Here is a 20,866-nt window from a genome sequence, read left to right as displayed (position 1 = left end):
CCTAGTCAGATTCGTTGACCGCTGCACCACAACGGGAACTCCTGGCCCAGGTGGATGTTACCCAGTGCAGCAGAGAGCTTTCAGCACGTTGTACAGAAGAAGAAGCTATTCCGGAGAAGCAAAGACCCTCCCAAGGTTTTGCCACTGCAAATGGTAGAACAGGAGTTTGACACCAGTGCCCATGAGCCCAGAGTCCTGCCCTCACCAAGATCTTCACAGCACCAGCCAACTGTTCTCACCAGGTCTGGTTTCCCACCAGGAGTCTGCCTCTTGGAACAGCTTGTCTGGTACCAGCTCTTGTCCACACCCAGGTGCTGCTGGCCTCCGTCAAGGTTAGACTCCCTCGGGGCACTGAAATGTGCCACATTTGTAGTCACGAGGGGAGGTGGCGAGGAAGGTCACTTTCTCTGTCTTCTCTGGTCACAGCCAGGTTTCCCTGAGGCAAGAATTGTGGTTACATGTGAGCCACCATTGGGATTGAATTTCAGCCACTTGATTGCCTGGCCCTGCCTGGCTCGGCTCAAGCCCCATCAAGCTGGTGTGGAGACGAGCCTCTGAGGGGGTTGGGCTGGAGGCAGGCACCCAGGCTGACACTGTCTCTCAGCTCATGCAGGATCTGGGGGTGCACAGAGTGGTCCTAGGGCTCCCTAGAGGTTGCCTGGATCTGTCCCCAAAGACCTTCTCAGATCCCCACCCTCTTCCCTACTGGAGAACGTGGGACAGCATTCCTAAGGCCCAAAACAGTGCCTAGTCCATAGTGGACATTCAGTTAGTATTCATTTAATGAAGAGAATCAACTAAGGTCTCTTTCTCCTCGGACTCTCTCAGGCAACTTGCTCTGTCCCATTGAGTCTTGCATTCCTGCCCGGGGCATGTCTTTTACTGGGGGCCCTTACTCGCTCCAACCCCAGGTCTTGTTGTCCTGTCTCTGCAGTAGATGGATTTCTGGGGAGGAGCTAGAATTCTACCTTTAGGTTCTCAAGGATTTGGGGAGGAGGTTTTTTTTTTGGGGGGGGATTGTTTATTAGTTTATGTGTGTGTGAGCTTGTCAAGTCCCTTGGAACCAAGTCCACAGCATGAGGAGTAGAAGCCCCCTCAGGGGTGAGTGGGGCAGTTGGAGCATCCTGAAGAAGGCAGTCCAGAATTTTCATACAGGAGGGGCTTGGGTGAGTCTAGCTGGAGGGACAAGGACCTGCTCTGAGGCTGCATTTGCATGGCAGGCACCCCCACTTTACTTGGGATATTTTGGAGGTGCCGCTGGAGATTGTAGGGCTCAAAGCCCCCAACAAGCTCTCCTTGATGCCTTCAGTGGTACCCAGATGAGAGAACCCAGGCATCTGGCTTCCTTGCCCATGGTTTGTGCCAGGACTTTGCCTGGAATCTCAGGAGGGAGGAGGGAGGGGAAAAGAGAGCCTGGGAAAGAGGAGGGAAGTGGAAGCCCTGGAGCTGGGGGTGGGGGTGGAGGGGGAGTGTCATTGGTATTCTGGCCGCTGGAGGAGTCCCCCAGCGGCTGGGCAGCACTCAAGGCCCACCCCCTGGCGCCTGGCTGCACATTCATCAGTGACAGTTCTGGCCAGTGGGCACTCTGGGCTCCCAGCAACGCCTGCATTTTGTACATTGGTTTGCATGACCAGTAATGTCCACTCATTGTGCCACCCCCTCCACGTCTAGAGAGTTCCTGAGTTGCTTTGCTTAACCCATGAATCTGCTGCCTAACCTCCATCCCTCCAGCTGCAAAGTCAGCTCCTCCTCTGTGCAGGGAGTGGGAGCACCACAGGAGGCAAAACCCAATCAGAGCTTCCTCCAGGGAGGTGGCTAAGGTCGTTTGCACCTGATTCTGCCTCCAAAAAAGAGATTCCCTCCCCCACTCATACGTGTGTGTGATGTTTCCCCAGGAGGAAAGGCTCCCTCCCATTCTCCCTTCATCCTTTTCTCTTCTGAGGCCCTCCTCTGCTCCCCTTGACCAACAGGGAAGTCCCTCCAACTGTCTAACTTCCAACCTCTCCAGCTGCGACATCATCCTCTCGCTCGGCGAGGGCTCCCTGCCCGCCCCTTCTGCCCTCCCTCCCTCCCTCCCTAGTCCAAGTCCTCGGCTTCTCATCCCCAGGACGATGTCCTACTTCGCTCGTCCTTGCTCTCGCGGCTGCCGCCGCCGGGAACCGACGCAGAAAAGGCAGCGAGTCCCGTGATCTTCTTGAGCCCCCCGTGTTCCCAGCCTGGGGGCAGGGGCGGCCCCAAAGAAGGGCGGAGCGGGGGCGGGGGGAAAGAAAGGGGGTTTTGTGCGGCGCCCGGCCGCCGGGCTCCCTCTCCCGAGCGTCCTGCGGGCCCAGCCTCTCCTTGCGCCCGCGCAGTCCCCGCCGCAGTCTCGGCTGCAGCCGCAGGACCCAGCCGTGGACCCGGGGAGACCCTCGGAGGAGGCGGCAAACTTCGCGGCGCCGCACCCCCATCCTGGCCCTCGGCCGCCAGCCGATAGGTGAGTGAGACCGCATTCTAGCCGCCCAGACCTGGGAAGGGAAGAGAAGGGAGTGCCCCTTGGCCGCCCTGTAGCCCGCGCCCCCCACTCTGCAGTCCGCGCCTCCCGTGGTTCCGGCGCATCCAACCCGCCGACCCCTGACACCTTGGAGAGGTCCGCTGTCGGTCAGTCCGGAGCGCCTATGGCCCCGGCCGCTGTCCTGCCATTTCCAGCTCTGCCGCTGCCCGCCCCCACCCCTTTGCTGCTTGCAATCAGCCCCCTTGAGTCTGCGAGCTAATGGGAACGCCCCTCTTGGTCCCCGAGTCTTCCCGGCTGCGGGCTCCAGTCCCAGCACCGCTCCTGAGATTTCCGACCTTGTCCTGAGCAGGGCGGCAGTCTCCGACTCGGTACCCACTGTGCAGGCAGCAACTCGAGAGGAACCGCGGAAGGCAACCCTGGGGGTACCTCCCCGTAGCCCTCAGGACAGACGTGAAGAGCTGCTGTAGTGGGTGGTCTCAGCGCCACCGACTAGAGCTGGAATCCCAACTCTGACACTTACTTGCTGTGTGACCTTGGGCAAGTTAGTTGACCTCTCTGAACCTCGGATTCCTCATCAGTGTACTGCATAAGCAGCATTTTTCTCAAAGTTGAGGTTATACCTGGGAAGCATTTAGTAAGAGGCCTGGCTCAGGTAAACGGTCAGGAACTGCTGGCTGGAATTCCAGTTTCCATTCTTGCTTTCCTTCCTGGCACTGCTGCTGAACTGGGAACCCCCTCCTCTCAGGTACTCTGTACCCCCTTCCCGTTAAAATAGCAATGAGTTCTAACAGGACCAAGATTTGCCACCAGTCTTGTCAGCACCATTAATATGTGTATTACTTCTAATCAGATCTTATCAGCAAGAGCAAGGGACACAGTTACCCCTGGTATTACCAGTGCCTGTGTTGTCATGGCTAACTTTGCCATTCATAATGGCATCATCCACATTTCAGGTTTCACGCTAGGAGAAGCTACAATAGCTTGACTGGCGACGTTGCTAATCATGATTTGTTGTGCTTCCAATAAATAGGACTCTTTATACAATTACTGCAATTAGTCCTGCAGGCCCTGCTAAGGCCTCACTGATATTTTGAAGGTTCATGTTGCCCCTCACACAGTCACTAAGGGAATAGCTGAAAGCTTTCTTCCTGCTGAGACTGAGGCTCTGGCCTCCCGTGCATCCCTGCTGACCCTGCCAAGCGCTGGAGCTCAGTTCCAATGGGGCAGACCTTGGACTGCCGGTTGGTGGGCATTCAGCATAGAGATGGTGGGTGTTGGTTATGTGTGCATATGTGCATGTGCACACATAGGATGCAAGCGTGCATGTGTTCTCGCATGCTCGCGTGCATGTGTGCTCGCGTGCACATGCACGCACACAGCCTGGTCTTGATTCCCTGTGGATTGGGCTTTTAAAGCCTGTGAAAGAATGGACGTCCATGGTCAGACAAGAAAAATAATGTAAGAAGAGGGAAGTTTCCTGAACAGCTGGGGAAACTCTAGACAAGCAATCTAGAAGCTGGAGCAGAGGGCTGATGTGGCATCTTAGGGGAAGGGACAGGAAGACTGCCGAGCTCTCGAGGTTAGAGATGGAGTGGCGTGTCCTGCTTTGGAGGATGAGAAGATGGAGCTGAGATGGGTGGGTGTGTGGGAGGGAGACCAAGGTGTGGACTCCTGAATCTGAGTCTGGTTCCTAAGAGGAAGGGATGTCTGTTTACCCAGGACTCCTAACTACCCTGGAAAGGGGCTGAGGCCCAAGCTTGGTGTGATTAGTTGGGGTGGGAGTGGGGGCTGTGGGAGGTATGCAGAGCCAGGTCCTCATCAGCCTCAGATTTTCCCCCTTCATTCCCCCACCTACATAACGGAGGTGAAAGGGGGGGTCTAGGGTGTTGGGTGTTGGTTCCAGAGTGGCTCCAACTATATGGGTTTCTGGGCCGCCTGTCAGAGCACTGGGAGCCACGTCTGTGAGCAGCCCAAGGAGAGGGGAGGGAGGGCGCCAGAAAGGGGCCTGGCTCGGGACCTGGCACAGCTCAAATGCATGGCAAACAGTCTCCCGAGAACCCAGCAGGCACTGGCTCTTCATGCCAAATGGTCCCCACTCCAGCCCCAGAAAGCGGTCCTCTCAAGTGCCCAGTGCTGCCCAGTGCTGCCCAGTGCTGGTCTCGGCACCCTCTGATCTGGCCCCATCAAGGCCCTCCCCGCTCTCAAAGGTCAGAGAGAGGCCCTGCACATCTGGTTCCTGCCACTCTCCCCCACCTCTGACCCAGTGGGGGAAATGGAGGTCACAGTTGTGGGAACTTTATCTCAGGCTCAGGAAGGGGGGACACGTATGAAGGCAGAAAAGTCAGCGAAGATAGAGGTGGAATAATGCACCTGAAGTGGGAATGAGGAACTAATGGGAATAAGCCTGGTCTCCAAGAAGTCTTGCCTGCCTCCAACTTTTATCTCTCCTACTGCATCTTTTGCCTATTTCATGGCAGACTTGGCTCTCCATGATCTTCTGAATCTAACCCAACTTTCTTTTTTTCTCATTTTTGGCCGCCCTGCGGTTCATGGAGCTCCTGAGCCAGAGATCAGATCCGAGCCAGAGTCATGACTAAGCCACGGCTGTGGCAACGCCAGATCCTTAACCCACTGTGCCAGGCCTGAGGATTGAATCTGTGTCCCAGCACTCCCAAAATGCCACTGATCCAGTTGCACCACAGTGGGAACTCCTAACCCAGCTCTTAAAGATGATGTCTGCTCTGCAGGCTTTCTCCTGGGGTCACATGGTCTGACGCCTGACTTGGCTTCACTGAGGACCGAGGGTCAACCCTATCCCTCTGTGGACCCATTTCTCAATATCCCACGCACATCCCTCCATTATGAGAGTGTAAGTGCTTTGAGATCTTGAGAGGAATAGTTTGCTTTCTCAGAGCTTCTGATGGCCAAGGGCAGGAGGGGAGATGGCCCCTCTTATTTTTTTTCTCACACCTCCCCTTAGCCCACCGCCCAGCATGGGGCTGGGATGGGGGAAGGGAGAGGCTGGATGGAGGCCAGACTGGCAGAGACAGGGGCTTTGTCCCAGTTGGTTTCTGAGCCAGGAGATCCGGTGGGAAAGCCCGTGCCAGGCAGAAAGGAAAGGCTGCGAGGAAGAAGGGAGAAGGCAGCCAAGGAAGGGGGGCTAATTCTGGGGAGTAAAGAGAAGAGTTTCCTCATTAGTGATGGTAGGGTGGGGGGAGATCAAGGAGGGGTTGGGCTGGAGAGAAGTTATGCTTTGCTCAGGTTTAGACTAGGAAGCCTTCCCCAAGGAGGCTGTGTGGGTACAGTGCTCAGGGAGGAAGGGATAGGAAGGAAAGTTTGGAGGGAGACTGTGGGAGGAGGAGGGTTCCGAGGAGTCTGGCGCTGGGAGGGGCAGAGGGGACTCTAAGCATAATAGCACCTACCATTCATGCTGTATGCTCTAAACATTTATTGAGCTCTTACTGTGTGCAGGGTGCTATATATTTATTTGCACAGGTGTTTTGTGTGTGTGTGTGTGTGTTTATTTACGATAAAAAGTACTCTCAAAGCACATAGCCTCGGAGTTCCCTTCGTGGTGCAGTGGTTAATGAATCTGACTAGGAACCATGAGGTTGCGGGTTCGATCCCTGCCCTTGCTCAGTGGGTTAACGATCCGGCATTGCCGTGAGCTGTGGTGTAGGTCGCAGACGCGGCTCGGATCCCGCGTTGCTGTGGCTCTGGCGTAGGCTGGTGGCTACAGTTCTGATTGGACCCCTAGCCTGGGAACCTCCATATGCTGTAGGAAGTGGCCCTAGAAAAGGCAAAAAGACAACAACAACAACAAATCACATAGCCTCATCACAGCCTGACGTAGTAGTAACAGTGCTCCTTTACAAGTAAGAAAACAAAGCCCTAAGGAGGGTAAGGAACTTGCTTTAAGTCACGCAGTGAGTTGACAAGGACCCAGGTCTTGGTGCTGAATAAGAATCCCTCTGGGGGAGACATGGATCAGAAACAGTGTTAATGGTGAGGTGGGGGCATTGGGCTTCTGAGATCGGGATAAGTGATCCATGCGGCTGGGGCAGGAGCCGGAAGCCCATCCTGAGGTCTAACCCCATTTTTCCTCCTCAAGTCCCTCCATCAGCCTGCAGCATGGCCCCACTGTTCCTGCCCCTGCTGGCAGCACTGGCTCTGGCCCCGGTCCCTGCGGCCTTGGCTGATGCTCTGGAAGGGGACAGCTCAGGTAAGCAATGCCACTCAGGGTCACTGTCTACCTCCTGCATCGCCCCTGCTGTAGAAAGTGGCTTCTTGTTCAGCCCTAACCGACCTCTGCCAGCCTCGGGGGACCCATGGAGGAGATGGAATCGGGAGCACTGTGGGGAAGGGTCTGGGCAGGGACGCTTGAAAATAGGGGATGATTTAGGGGCCCCTGATAGGGTGGTGGAATCTTGGGAATAGGACTGGGGAGGAGCGCTAGGTGCAAGGCTGCAAGTCCCCAGGGCAGAGGATGGGGGAATTTGGGGGCACGGTGAATGGGGCTGGGAGGCAGAACAGGGATGGAGTTGGGAGAAATAGTGAAGGTGACTTTGAAGGGAATAGATGTGGCGCGGGGAGGGGGGTGTGGGGGGGGACTTTTAAGTCAGGGCTGGAGGACCCAAGGGGCAAGGTTAGACGACCCTGGGGTGGGGCCCAGAAAACCTAGGCGTGGTACCGAGAGACTCTGGGGGGCGAAACTGACTGGGGAACTTGGCGGATGGGTCTGGAGATCGTGAGTGGTGGGCTTGGGGGACCTAGAGGTAGGTTTGCAGGACTCTTGGGGCGGAGCTACGTTCCCGGGGGCGGGGTTACGAAAACTCGCGGCGTGGCCGAGGAATCCTGGGGCGGGGCCGCAGGGATCCTGGGGCGGGGCTTGGAAACCCTGGGCCGGGTCCCCGCGGATCCTTAACACTGAGTTGCAGCCGGCCCCGCCCGCCTACAGAGGACCGGGCCTTCCGCGTGCGCATCGCCGGCGACGCGCCGCTGCAGGGCGTGCTGGGTGGCGCCCTCACCATCCCGTGCCACGTTCACTACCTGCGGCCGCCGCCGAGCCGCCGGGCCGCGCTGGGCTCCCCGCGGGTCAAGTGGACCTTCCTGTCTCGGGGCCGGGAGGCCGAGGTTCTGGTGGCGCGGGGGCTGCGCGTCAAGGTGAGCGAGGCCTACCGGTTCCGCGTGGCACTGCCTGGGTACCCGGCGTCACTCACCGATGTCTCCCTGGTGCTGAGCGAGCTGCGGCCCAACGACTCGGGCATCTACCGCTGCGAGGTTCAGCACGGCATCGATGACAGCAGCGACGCTGTGGAGGTCAAGGTCAAAGGTGAGAGAGCAGGGGTGGAAAGAAGTTCCTGGGAGTTCCCGATGTGGCTCAGTGGTTAACGAATCCGACTAGGAACCATGAGGTTGAGGGTTCAATCCCTGGCCTTGCTCAGTGGGTTATAAGGATCCGGCATTGCCATGAGCTGTGGTATAGCGGCTCAGATCCTGCATTGCTGTGGCTGTGGTGTGTAGGCTGAGGGCTACAGCTCCGATTAGACCCCTAGCCTGGAAACCTCCATATGCTGCGGGTGCGGCCCTAGAAAAAGAAAAAAAAAAAAAAGGAAGAAATTCCTGGAGAGAGGGAGGGAAGGACTCCAAGCCCTCAGGGAGCCCACAGCCTGAGGGGGAAGCAAACATCTAGAAGGTACAGGTTGAGTTGGAAAAGGAATGAGTAGATACTGGCCTTTGTTACCTACTTTCACTCTTCAGGGGGAGGAAATTCTACCCACAATCTAACTTAAGCCCCTCATGCTATAGAGTGAGTGCAATTTGGACTCTGCCCTTTGTGTACAGAGGAGTGACAAGGAGGTTGAGGGGTGTCACTGTGCTGGGTGACCCTGCCTCAGGAACCTCTCTGCCCCCCAGGGGTTGTCTTTCTCTACCGAGAGGGCTCTGCCCGCTACGCTTTCTCCTTCACTGGGGCCCAGGAAGCCTGTGCCCGCATCGGAGCCCGAATCGCCACTCCGGAGCAGCTCTATGCCGCCTACCTCGGGGGCTATGAACAGTGTGATGCTGGCTGGTTGTCTGACCAGACTGTGAGGTGGGCTGGAGCTGTGGACCAGGAACTTCTAGTTGTTTCTGAGGTGGCTATGGCCTCTAGTTCTGCCAGGGGCTGCCTGGCCTCAGGGCCGCCATAGAAGGCTCAGAGGGTGGGTGAGGACCCTGCCATGGGGGTGTGCATTTCTGCAGAGCTGGGAGGACAACAGGCTTCATTGAAAGGCAGTGTGATTCAGGAGTTCTCATTGTGGCTCAGCAGGAACGAACCCAACCAGTATCCATGAGGATTCGGGTTCCATCCCTGGCCTCACTCAGTGTGTTAAGGATCCAGCTTTGCCATGAGCTGTGGTGTAGGTCACAGAGGTGACTCGGATCCCATGTTGCTGTGGCTGTGGTGTAGGCGGGCAGCTACAGCTCCGATTGGACCCCCTAGCCTGGGAACGTCCATAGCTGCATGTTGAGCCCTAAAAAGCAAAAAAAGAAAAAGAAAGGAAGAAAACGCAAGGTGATGCAGGAGGGTGACCATGGGATGGGTCTCTGGTGAAAACTCCCTGGTGAAGGCATTTGTCCCCCCCTCCCCAGGTATCCCATCCAGACTCCACGAGAGGCCTGTTATGGAGACATGGATGGCTTCCCTGGGGTCCGGAACTATGGAGTGGTAGACCCGGATGACCTCTATGATGTCTACTGTTATGCTGAAGAATTAAATGGTGATTGAGGGATGGAGGTTCCTGGGGGGAGAGCCCCCTCCCTAGTGCTACCCGTAGTCCTCCTGGGCTTCTATTCGACCTTATCCACCCCTATCATCCTGTATTTAAGTGGGCAGGTGGGGGTAAGGAAACATTGCCCCTCCCTCCAAACACAGTCATAGAGGCAAGTTCATGGCCAAAGTCTCAGACAGGTGGTAGGAAACTGAGTTTGCAACCTGCCATGCATCTCTCCACCTCTGACCCTCAGTTTCCTTCTCTGCAGAACAAGGAAGTTGGCCAAGGTTCCTTTGAGCAATATTATCCATCCTAAGGTTCTATCAAGTCTTCAAACCTCGGAAGTAGGGTGGTGGACTCCATGTCACAAATGAGGAGACAGAGCCCCAGAGAATCTCCCAGAATCCCTGTGGGAACCCAGGGTGGAAGGGGGCTACCTTCCTGGTAATCCATCCCCCTCTTCCTCCCCAGGAGAGCTGTTTCTGGGTGCCCCTCCAGACAAGCTGACGTTGGAGGAGGCACGTGCATACTGCCAGGAGCGGGGTGCCGAGATTGCAACCACGGGCCAGCTGTATGCAGCCTGGGATGGTGGCCTGGACCGCTGCAGCCCAGGCTGGCTGGCTGATGGCAGTGTGCGCTACCCCATCGTCACACCCAGCCAGCGCTGTGGTGGGGGCCTCCCTGGTGTCAAGACTCTTTTCCTCTTTCCCAACCAGACGGGCTTCCCCAACAAGCACAGCCGCTTCAACGTCTACTGCTTCCGAGGTGAGCCCTCCTCCCCTGCAAAGGCTGAGACCCACCTCAGGGAGGCAGAGTTGAGCCTCGCAGGCCTCCCTCAGCTCGGACCAGTCTTGGGTCTTTGCCACTGGCCTGAAGGAGCCTTGGGTAATGATCAGGTTGTCACCTCAGGCTCTAATTCTGATCATTCCCTCTGGCTTGGACTGCACGGCCTCAAGGAGAGCTCGCCCCTCTGCATCTTTTCACCCGGGCTCCACATCTGCATTCCGGGCCTTATCACCTCCTCTTGCAAATCTGCCTAAAAAGCTGCATCTCCCATATTGGGCTGACCAGATATGTGTCCATCTCTGCTGACCAGAGAGGACTGACTTTCCCGGTGCCAGTTAACCAAACACCCTCCAGGGCCTTCAGAGGGGTTTCCAGAACCTTCAGCTAGAAGGTGTCAGATCTTTAGCCACCAAATATTGATTGACAGACACAATTCCCCCGACAGGGAGAAGGTCCTTAAGGACAGTTGGGTGATGTAATGGCTTCCTGCCCACATCTTATATTGGGAGCTGGAGGGGAGGCAGAGGCTCAGGGCCCAGGCCAAGGGTGACTGACCATCACCATAGAGTGTCTGAGTCCTTGCCCCAACTGTGAGCCTGCTGTAGTGGTACAAGGGCTGGGGGCAGAAGTGGGAGGAGAAGACACAGCCTTTACCCTCAGAGAGCTCCTAATCTGAGGGAGGAGGAGACAGTTTCTGCCATGGGAACCCCCAATCTGACCAAAGCTGAAATGCCTCACTCCCAGCACAAGGAAAGTCTGAGAAAAAGCCTTACTGCCGCGGGGACAGATCTCAAAGCAGCTTTGGCTTAAGGCTGCGAGGGGTGGGGAAGTGAAGTCCACCGCAAGGCAGGTCCATTGGGAAAGGGTTCCTGGAACATGGATAATGGTGGTGATGATGACGATAGCTAATGCTTCTAGCACAGATTATAGTTATGTGCCAAGCACCATTCTGGGAAGAATGGAAGGAGGAACTGAATCAGGAGAAAGAGGGGAGGGAAGAGGATGACTGGTTGCAAGCAGGTGGAGGACAGAGCAGGCAAGGGCATGCCTCCTTCAGATTTGCTTGTCTGGTATGAGCAAGGCTCATTGGAGCAGGTGATGAGGGCAGGATGTGCTGTCCTGTCTTGACTGACTGAACACAGACGGCCCTCAGGGCTTTTCTTAGCCCAATTCCACCTTTGCTTCATTGGTTTTCTGTTCTTGGTTCCTTTCCCCGGGGACAAGGTAATTCATTCTAAAACTCTGCTTATTTTCAGGGAGCAGATCCTGGTGGGATGGGGTGGCCCCTTCCTTTGCCCTTTGGACCCAACACTGAGATCAGCAGGTCGTGACAATTGAATGTCCTCCCTGTACTCTACCCCTTAGCTCTCCTGTGGTGCTGGCCACCTGTCCCCTTTCACTTCTAAAGCCCTGGGTCCTTCGCACCTTACCCTAAACTCCTTCTGCCTCCATCCCCTTACTCAAGGGATGCCCTCTCTCCTGAGCCTTTCTTTATCATGCCACCTAAATGAGTACTTCCCAGAGTTCAGTGATAATGAATCTGACTAGGATCCATGAGGATGCAGGTTTGATCCCTGTCTTAGCTCCCTGGGCTTACTCAGTGGGTTAAGGATCCGGCATTGCTGTGAGCCATGGTGTGGGCTGCAGGTGTTGCTGTGACTCTGGTGTAGGCCAGCAGCTACAGTTCTGATTTGACCTCTAGCCTGGAAACTTTCATATGCCACTGAGACAGCCCTAAAAAGCTAAAAGAAAAAAAAAGTAAATTAGTACTCCCCATCTCTTTCCTCCACTTAATGGTTCTTTATATGGTAACATTATAATATATGTTTATTTATCTATATCTAGAATATAAATTCCCTTGAGGGCAGGAAGCTTGCTCTTTTGGTTTTTTTGAGGGGGTTTGTTTGTTTGTTGGCTGCACCCATGGCATTTGGAAGTTCCTGGGCCAGGGATCAAACCTGCACCACAACAGTGACCAGAGCCACTACAGTGACAGTGTGGGATCCTTAACCTGCTGCGCCACAAGAGAACTGCAGGAAGTTTGCTCTTTGCACTGCATCCTCAGTGCCCAGGAGAACGCTTGGCATGACACATAGCACTTGATTAATGCTTGAGGAATGAGTGATGACGTCCCAGGGTGCTCCCTGGGCCCCATAGGTGCTCCATAGGGAAGATGAGAGAGAATTAAGAGAATCCTATGGTCTCTGAGTCTAACTCAGAACCCTCCCATGCCTGGGAGGGTGGAACCACCTCTTTAACCTGCCCTTGGCACTTTCCTCTTGCTGCAGACTCTACTCAGCCCTCTGCCATCCCTGAGGCCTCCAACCCAGCCTCTGATCTGGCCTCTGATGCACTGGAAGCAATTGTCACAGTGACAGAGACCCTGGAGGAGCTGCAGCTGCCTCAGGAAGCTGTGGAGAGTGAGTCCCGAGGAGCCATCTACTCCATTCCTATCATGGAAGATGGAGGAGGTGGAAGCTCCACTCCAGAGGACCCGGCAGAGGCCCCGAGGACCCTTCTAGGTAACTCACATCCCTTACCCTGGGGATGTCTCCACCTGGGAGAAGCTAGGGGAGGAAGGGGGCAATCCCAGGTTGAGGCTGGGGTTGTGGCTGCCGTGACTCTGCCCTGTCCCCTCTCAGCAGCACAGTGGTGCAGGCACATCTTCTGTCTCTCACCCAATCTTTGATTTTCTAGCAAATTCCAGTCTCAACTAGCTGGGTCTGGAGATGCTTGGACTAAGGAATTGCCTCTGGGAAGGAGGGATCTCCTTTGGTCTCTCTTCCCCTTCATCTGCCCAAAATAAACAGAGAGTTTTAACAGAGGGGGAGAGGGGAATGCAGCTGCCATGTTTTCCTGGGCTAACGACAGCTCACAGAGCCTCCCCAAGTGTTGCTTCAACATTGCAGCTCCAGTCAAATTTCTTCTGCTGTGGGGCAAAGACAGCTCCTCCCTCTCCCCCAGGGCTCACCCTTCCTAACCCCTCCATTTCCCCTTTGGCCTTTCCCCTTCCTTCTTCCGGTCCTCCGGTGGGTGCTGTCCCTGGTGCTGAATCATCTGTGCTTTACCTAGAGTTTGAAACCCAATCCATTGTAACCCCCCTGGGGTCCTCAGAAGAGGAAAGCCAAGTGTTGGAGGAAGAAGAGAAATTCGAGGAAGAAGAAGAAGAGGAGGAGGTGGAGGATAAGGCGCTGTGGGCCTGGCCCAGCGAGCCTGGCAGTCTGCACCCAGAAGCCACTCTCCCCACCGAGTCAGCTCCAGAGGAGTCACTCTCCCAGGCATCCCCACCAGCAAGGGCAGTCCTACAGCCTGGTGCATCATCACCTCCTTATGGAGAGCCAGAGGCTCCCAGGCCTCCAAGGGTCCTTGGACCACCCACGGAGACCCCGCCCACTCCCAGGGAGGGGAACCTGGCATCCCCACCATCTTCCACTCTGGTTGGGGCAAGAGACATAGGGGTGGATACTGGGGGTCCTGAGCTGTCTGGGGTCCCTCGAGGAGAGAGTGAAGAGACAGGGAGCTCCGAGGATGCCCCTTCCATGCTTCCAGCCACACGGGCCCCTGAGGGTACCAGGGAGCTGGAGATCCCCTCTGAAGAACATTCTGGAAGAACTGTCCCAGCAGGGACTTCAGTGCGGGCTCAGCCGGTGCTGCCCACTGACAGTGCCAGCCGTGGTGGAGTGGCCGTGGCCCCCTCATCAGGTAACTGTGCCCAAGGTTCAACCTCCCTCTTTATCCTCCTCCTATTTCTCCCCCTGCAGCTCCGGATCACCTGACCTATAGTCCTTTAACCCACCATTGCCCCAGACTCTCTGTCCTTTGCCTTTATTCTCCCACCCACCTTTACCTGTGGGCTTCCAGTCTTGGATACCCCACCTTGTGACTTCCATCCGAGCTCTCTGATTCCTCATCCTGCAACCCCCAACTCCATGACTCCCCCCTGCACTTACCCTTCTCCTTGTTTCTGAAATCCTCACCCTGTGACCCCAGCCTTACCACTGACCCCCTGGGACTTTTTCCTACCCTCAGCTCTCTACCTGTGCCTCACATCTCACTGGCCCCACAAAGCATCCTCACGCCTTGTTCAATGAGTGTCTGCATTGCCTTTTGCATTCTTCAAGGGCCCAGGCCCATTCTCCACTGCTCCCTCCCCCTCCTGTGTGCCACCCCCCTCCTCCCACTGGTATCAGGGAAGCCTGGGAGTCCATCCCTACCCCCACCTGTCCACCTTTGGGGTCCAGGAACACCCTTATTCCCACAGAGCCTTAAGCGACTACTTCTGTGAAGTATTTTTTTTTTCGACTGTTTCATGGAAACAAGCCTTGGAAATAAATCTCTATTAAACCGCTTTATAACCAAACTCTGGCACCCTCTGTCTCCACCTCCAGCTGTTTGCCCCTTTCATTCCATGGATCTATGTCCTGGGTGGCTCTTTGATGTTGCCCTTTGGCTCCATCTCGCTGTCTCTGTCTGTCTGTCTCCCCTGGGTTTCTGTATGTCTCTTTGCCTCTTCCTTCCCATCTTCACCCTGCACCCTTTCTTGGCCTGGTGGTCTAACAGCCCCTTGCTGTTCCCTCATCCTCTCCTCAGGCCTCTCTCTGCCTTCCTTCCTGGAAGCTAAGATCCCAAATCTGACTGGACACATTACCCCGAGAAGTTGTTGTCTGTCAGTCTGTGGGAATGTGGAGCGTTGTGGTCCTTCACTCCTCACTCCAGATGAGGAAAAACCTCTGCAGCCAGAGTGTGTGTGTGTGTGTGTGTGTGTGTGTGCGTGTGTGTGTGTGTGTGTTTGGGTGTGTATGTGTCCATTTATATTCATTTCTGATCCATCTTGATGACTTCCATCTGGAGCCATGCATACACAGTACTGACCGAGAAAGTCCCTCCTAGCATGGAGGCCATTGCCCGGCATCCAGGTGCCCCAGGACCCCATCCGCCTTCCCCTACAGCAGGGGGATGGTATCTAACTTTCATCCCATGGTCCATGGCCTCCCCATCCTGCACTAACTCCTGCACTAATGACCACCCTCATCCTCTATTTCACCATCCCTGAACCCAAAGGACCTCAAAGTTCCTAATGCTGGAGAAAACACAAACAGGAGGCGAGGATGGAGAGCGTGGGGAGAAGGGGAATGCGGAATTAGGGTCTGGGGTCTGAGAGAAGCCCAACCCATTCAGGGAAGGTTGAGCTTCCACATAGAGACCTCTAGTCCCAGGATCCCTCTCCTAGGTGGCCCAGGATGGCCCAGGGGGCTCTGCATCACAGGCTCAGCCATTTCAACTACTGCTCTCTGCCCAGCTGGCCTTGGAGTTCAGTGCTGCGTGGGGTGGGGAGCGGCTTTGGCGGGGAGAGGAGCCCCATTAGAAGTACCTGCAGTGTCTTTTTGCCTACCTGGAGGATGAGAGAGAGGTCCTCCAGTGCGCTGATGTGGCAGGGGAGAAGGAAGAACTTTATGATTTATGGTAGTCGATCCAAAAGTTGGGGAGGTGGGAAGATCAGTAGAAGCTGAAGAAGAGCTCCTTCACCCCCGACACCCCCCCAGTCCTGGTTCAGGTTCTGCCAACCACAGCCAGGGGAAGGGACCTATGGCCTGGGTGGGGTACTGGGGACCAAGTTTGAGACTCTTTGTCCCAAACAGAGAGGGGTGGACAGAGAGAAGCTTGGGCAGAGAGGACAACAGGAAGAGCAGGAAAGTGTGAGGAATGGGAGGGGGGTTCAAGACCCCTGCCCTCTGTGGGGTCTGGTCCTTAAAGGGTAAAATAAAACACCTCCTCTCCTAGCTTTTAGCAGAGGGAGGGAGGTAGCAATACCAGCTTGGAAGAAACTATTGGCAGGAGAGGTGGTGACAAGAGGAGTGGAGGGGAACAGCTGATTCATTTTACCCAAAACAGCTAGGTCATCCCAGCAAAATTCTTTGAATCGAGTCCAGCTTCCCTCCCCCCACCTCTGCTCCGATTCCCACCAGGCAGTGGATCTCAGGCCAGAGCGAAGCATTGTGGGCCTGGGCCTTGGCCTTGGCTGCTAGGAATGGGTGGCATGGTCTGAAGGGTCCCGCCAAGGGCTGGGCTGAGAACCCTGACCTGCGCTGTCGGTCTGTGAGGCCATCTTCTCAGGATCCTCTGGAACAGAAAGGGGTAGAATCTGACAGCCCCATCAGCACCCAGGCCCTGTGTAAGCACAGGCGCCCAGGATCCAGAGAGAGAGTTCAGAGGAGAAGGCAGATGTCTTGGCCGGATGGAGCTGGATCCAGACAACAGATTGCAGGCCTTTAGGGTGGTGTGTTAGTCCAAGAAGACTGCCTGGAGGAGAGGGAGCCAGAGGAAGGACCTAAATGGATTGGAGCGGTTGCTAGGCTGGGGAATCTGCAGAAGGCCCTGAAGTGGAGGAGAAAAGGGGGCCCAGGGAGATAAGGAGAGGAAGCAAAGAAACTGGATAATGTCAAGAGAGTGTGTAGAGCCAGTACTACAGGACAGCTTCTAGGCCTGGCTCTGCCCAGTAGACAGCAGGAGGAATGGTTAGTTCCCATCTGGACCACCCCGATATCAGGTCCCATACCTCACTGTTGCTATGGCAACCCTCTTCTCCCTCAATTCCACCCAGTCCACCTAGACTACAGAGATCTATGCTAGGCTCTGACACAATGGCAGGGGGTGGGGGACTAAATTCTAGGCCCAGAGAGGTAAAGTAGCAGGTCCCGTGTCACCCAGCAGAGCCAAGAGTTTAGTAAGAGCCCAGGATGCATGACAGACAGTCTGGTATCTTTCCTGAGGGCCCTTCTGGCCACTTCCCCTGGCCCCTGATACACAGGGCCCAGGCTGGTGGGCATGACAATGGCCTGCCCAGAGCCGAGCCAGTGCTGGGGGGGTGGGGGGCAGTGAGACAGGGAAAAGGCCGGAATGCAGGGTGGGGCTGTGCCCAGAGGCAGGCTCCAGGGAGAATGTTTAGGGTGCTGTGATAGCCTCCAAGACAAGGCTCTGGCCTCTCAACCCTGTCCTGAGGGCTGAGGCTGCAGAGCTGTGCTCCCCGACCTCACTTCTCTCCCCCTCCAGGTGACTGTGTCCCCAGCCCCTGTCACAATGGTGGGACGTGCTTGGAGGAGGAGGAGGGGGTCCGCTGCCTATGTTTGCCTGGCTATGGGGGGGACCTGTGCGATGTTGGTGAGTGTGTTGTGGGGCTGTGGTGGGGGGAGATCTGAAGCCTGGATCCCGCCTCATTGCACTAGTTCTAGAGGGAGTGGGAGGCACTGGTTTGGGCCTTACCATTAATAAACCCCCATTTTATTTATTTATTTATTTATTTTGCTTTTTAGGGCGCACCTGTGACATATGGAGGTTCCCAGGCTAGGGATCGAATCCGAGCTACAGCTGCCAGCCTACACCACAGCCACAGCAACGCCAGATCCCAGCCTTGTCTTCGACCTACACCACAGCTTAGGGCAACGCCGGGAGCCTTAACCCTCTGAGCCAAGCCAGAGATCGAACCCACAACCTCGTGATTCCTAATCGAATTCATTTCCACTGCACCACAACGGGAACTCCAATACATCCCCATTTTATATAAATTGCATAACCTCTCTGAGCTCTACCCTCAATTTCCTCATCTGTTAAATGGAACCAAAAATGCTCCCTCTCTGGGGCTCTGAGCTCCTGGAATTTGGCAGGCAATGTTTGCCAGTTTTCATTCTCCCGGGAAGAGAGGAGGTTCAAGCTCTTCTTTAGGATGGAGGATTGCAGAGCCCCAAGCCAGGACTCCAGCCTTAACCCTGGTCCCTGTTGCTCAGAGAAAAAAAAGGCATCAGGGTCCCCTGCACCAGGGTCCCTCCGCTCTCTTGCTCTTGCTCGCAGCCTCTGTTTCCCTACTCACTCTATGGCTCCACCCCCTGCCCTCAGTCCCGCCCCCTCGATCTGCGGTGGTGGGAGGAGCCTAGTCCCTCTGCGTCAGGGGACCCAGTCTCTCTGGGTTCCCGGACCTCCGGCCTAAGCTGCCTGCCCTTCTGTGTCCCAGGCCTCCGCTTCTGCAGCCCTGGCTGGGACTCCTTCCAGGGCGCCTGCTACAAGCACTTTTCTAAGCGAAAGAGCTGGGAAGAGGCGGAAAACAAGTGCCGGATGTACGGCGCGCACCTGGCCAGCATCAGCACGCCGGAGGAACAGGACTTCATCAACAGTGGGCTGGGGACGGGGCGGGAGGCGACTTGTTCTCTCGTACACACTCACTCGCTCATTAATCAATCAAGTAATTAATGAGTGAGTGTGTCAATTAATTCCCTTATACATGAATTCAGGTACTCATTGCTTGGTTCCGTATTCATTCACTCACTCACTTTTCCTTCCTCTCTCCCTCCTTCCCACTCCACACGTGGGCAGTGGGGCTTCAGGCAGGGGAGGGTTGAGATTCGCGCAGGAAATACACCTGCATCAGCCTGGGGCTCGGGGGCTCATTTTTAGTGGCTCCCCACCTCCCCGGCTCTCCTGCCTCCATTCACGCTCCCCTTGTGGAAAGTTTTTACTCCTCTTCCAGAGTTTCCCTTTTCTAGCCCTGGTGGTATTTTTCTTCTTCCCTCACCTCCCACGACCCTGCCTTCCACCCTGCGGGTGTGCGGAGGTGCGAGGGAAGCGCGGATTTTGGCTTGCGGGAAGGGCTCCCCCAGCGGGCACCCCCAGACCGCCCCGCGGCAGGGAATGGCCGCCATCTGCTGGCAGCGACGCTCACTGCACGCCTTCGTCTTCCCTGCGGTTCTTCCCCAGATCAATACCGGGAGTACCAGTGGATTGGGCTCAACGATAGGACCATCGAAGGCGATTTCCTGTGGTCAGATGGCGTCCCCTTGGTGAGAGGCTTCAGCTGCCCCTCAGGCTACCTAGGTCGCTTCTTCGAAGCGCTTCTCCCCTCCATCCGCAATGACCCTCAGCCCTCCCTCTCCTTTTCCTGGCCCTCCTCCTTTCTTTGTACCCCCCTCTCTTCTCTTCTGGTACCCATTATCCCTTCCCCCAACGCTCCCCCCCCCGACCTCTTCTTTCTCCTTCCGGGTTCTCTATTCTCCATCCCTCTAGCCTTCCCGCTCCTGGTGCCCCTCCCCCACCTCCTCCTCCGGTCCTCCAGGTCCATTCCTCCCAGTGCTCTGGAGCTGGAGCTCCTCACCACCTCCTCCCTCCTCCCTCCCAGCTCTATGAGAACTGGAACCCAGGGCAGCCAGACAGCTACTTCCTGTCCGGAGAGAACTGCGTGGTTATGGTGTGGCACGATCAGGGACAATGGAGCGATGTGCCCTGCAACTACCACCTGTCCTACACCTGCAAGATGGGGCTGGGTGAGGGCGGGCAAGCGGGAAGAGGGGTGGGGAGCAGGGAACCCCGGGGGGAACTGATGCTGTGTAAAAGGAAGGTGCAAAGCCACACAGAGGAACCAGAAATATGTCCCAGGCCACGAGTTGGGTGGGATAACAAATTAGATGGGTCCACTCGGAATCCCTGCTCTCTTGCCTGTCAGCTTGTGACCTACTCCTCTCCTCCTTCATCCCGATGCTGGGAACTGTTACACACAGTTCCTGATTGTGTCGGGCTCCCAGTTCCTGATTGTGTCCCCTCTGCAGTGTCCTGTGGGCCCCCACCGGAGCTGCCCCTGGCTCAAGTGTTTGGCCGTCCACGGCTGCGCTATGAAGTAGACACGGTGCTTCGTTACCGGTGTCGGGAGGGACTGACCCAGCGCAACCTGCCACTGATCCGCTGCCAGGAGAATGGTCGCTGGGAGACCCCTCAGATCTCCTGTGTGCCCCGCAGGCCTGTGAGTGCCAGGAGGAGGCGGGGGCGGGGGGGGGAACACCAGCCAACACAGACCTGGGCTCCAATCCTAGCTCTGTCCATTCCTGGCTGTGTGACCTTGGAGTTATCACTATCCCTTTCTGGGGCAAAGAGGAAGTGGGCTGAATGGTCTGGGGGGACCCATTAGGGCCACTGTCTGAGAATAAGAAGCCATACTCTGGGCTCTTCAGGGCTGAGCCAGGGAAAGTGTTCTGATGAGGTCAGGGGTCAAGGAATGAGAACCTGAGAGGGCAAGAGGGTGGGTTCTGAGAAGAGAGAAAGGGGAGGTGCCCAAGAGGGGAGGGTGAGTGTGTATGTGTTTTTCCCAGGCTCGAGCTCTGCACCCAGTAAAGGCCCCAGAGGGACGTCAGAGGAGGCTACTGGGGCACTGGAAGACACGGTCAACCCCCCCTCCCAATCCTGCTTCAGGTCCCTAAGGGGCAAGGCACTGCCCTCTGTCCCCAACCCTCCCTCGACCCCATGCTCTTCCCACCACAGGGAGTGACAACATGAGAGGTGTGGAGCTGAAGTCCAGGTGATATTGCCTGGAGGAGCTTCTGGGAAATACCTGGGCAACCCCAGCCCTGCCTTAGGCCCTCTCACCCCTACCCTGGGCTTCAGGTTTTTCCCTCAGGGCCTCCAGGAGGTCCCAAAGTGCCTCAACTGCCCTCTCCTTGCCAGCTGTCCCATCCCCTCCATTCCCCTGGACATGTGGGGGGACACTGTGCCCACTCATTCTTGGTTTTCCAAGAGAGTGGAGTACCTGTAAAACCAGCAGGAAATAAAGCTGCATTTGAGCCCAAGCAAGTTTGATGCTTCTGTGTGCGTGAAAGGGAGAGAAACGTGGAGCTGGGCCAAGCCTCACAGGGTAAATCCACCTTCTGTGTTTACTGGTTTCTGAAGGTCAGAGAAGCTTCCAGGATGTCAGTGGCTATAAGAGTGCCTGGTACAGAATAGCTGCCCAGTTAAGTTCTTGTGGAAGGAAGGAGCCCACAGTAGTTGGAGAACAGCATGAGGATAGTTGGAAGAACCTGAAGTT

General features: G+C 56.1%; 1 protein-coding gene across 4 annotated transcripts; it reads left to right on the top strand.

The window, feature by feature from the left end:
• Positions 2,066-20,630, top strand: BCAN (brevican). Of its 4 annotated transcripts, none has more exons than XM_003481432.4 (14): positions 2,082-2,473; positions 6,603-6,713; positions 7,449-7,823; positions 8,408-8,582; positions 9,122-9,249; positions 9,715-10,008; positions 12,318-12,551; positions 13,102-13,731; positions 17,080-17,187; positions 18,035-18,193; positions 18,775-18,857; positions 19,193-19,337; positions 19,620-19,810; positions 20,157-20,630. In XM_003481432.4, the coding sequence occupies exons 2-14, from the start codon at positions 6,623-6,625 to the stop codon at positions 20,262-20,264; spliced, it is 2,721 nt and encodes a 906-aa protein (XP_003481480.1). In that variant the 5' UTR covers positions 2,082-2,473; positions 6,603-6,622; the 3' UTR covers positions 20,265-20,630. The 4 variants fall into 4 exon arrangements, with proteins under 4 accessions (XP_020945322.1, XP_003481480.1, XP_020945323.1 ...); XM_021089665.1 differs by lacking the exon at positions 2,082-2,473 and adding an exon at positions 5,142-5,360; XM_021089663.1 differs by having other exon boundaries at positions 2,066-2,473; positions 19,193-19,810.

Source organism: Sus scrofa, chromosome 4 (assembly GCF_000003025.6).
Source record: "Sus scrofa isolate TJ Tabasco breed Duroc chromosome 4, Sscrofa11.1, whole genome shotgun sequence".
In the NCBI taxonomy this organism is placed as follows: Eukaryota; Metazoa; Chordata; class Mammalia; order Artiodactyla; family Suidae; genus Sus; species Sus scrofa.
This window is presented reverse-complemented; position numbering and strand designations above follow the sequence as displayed.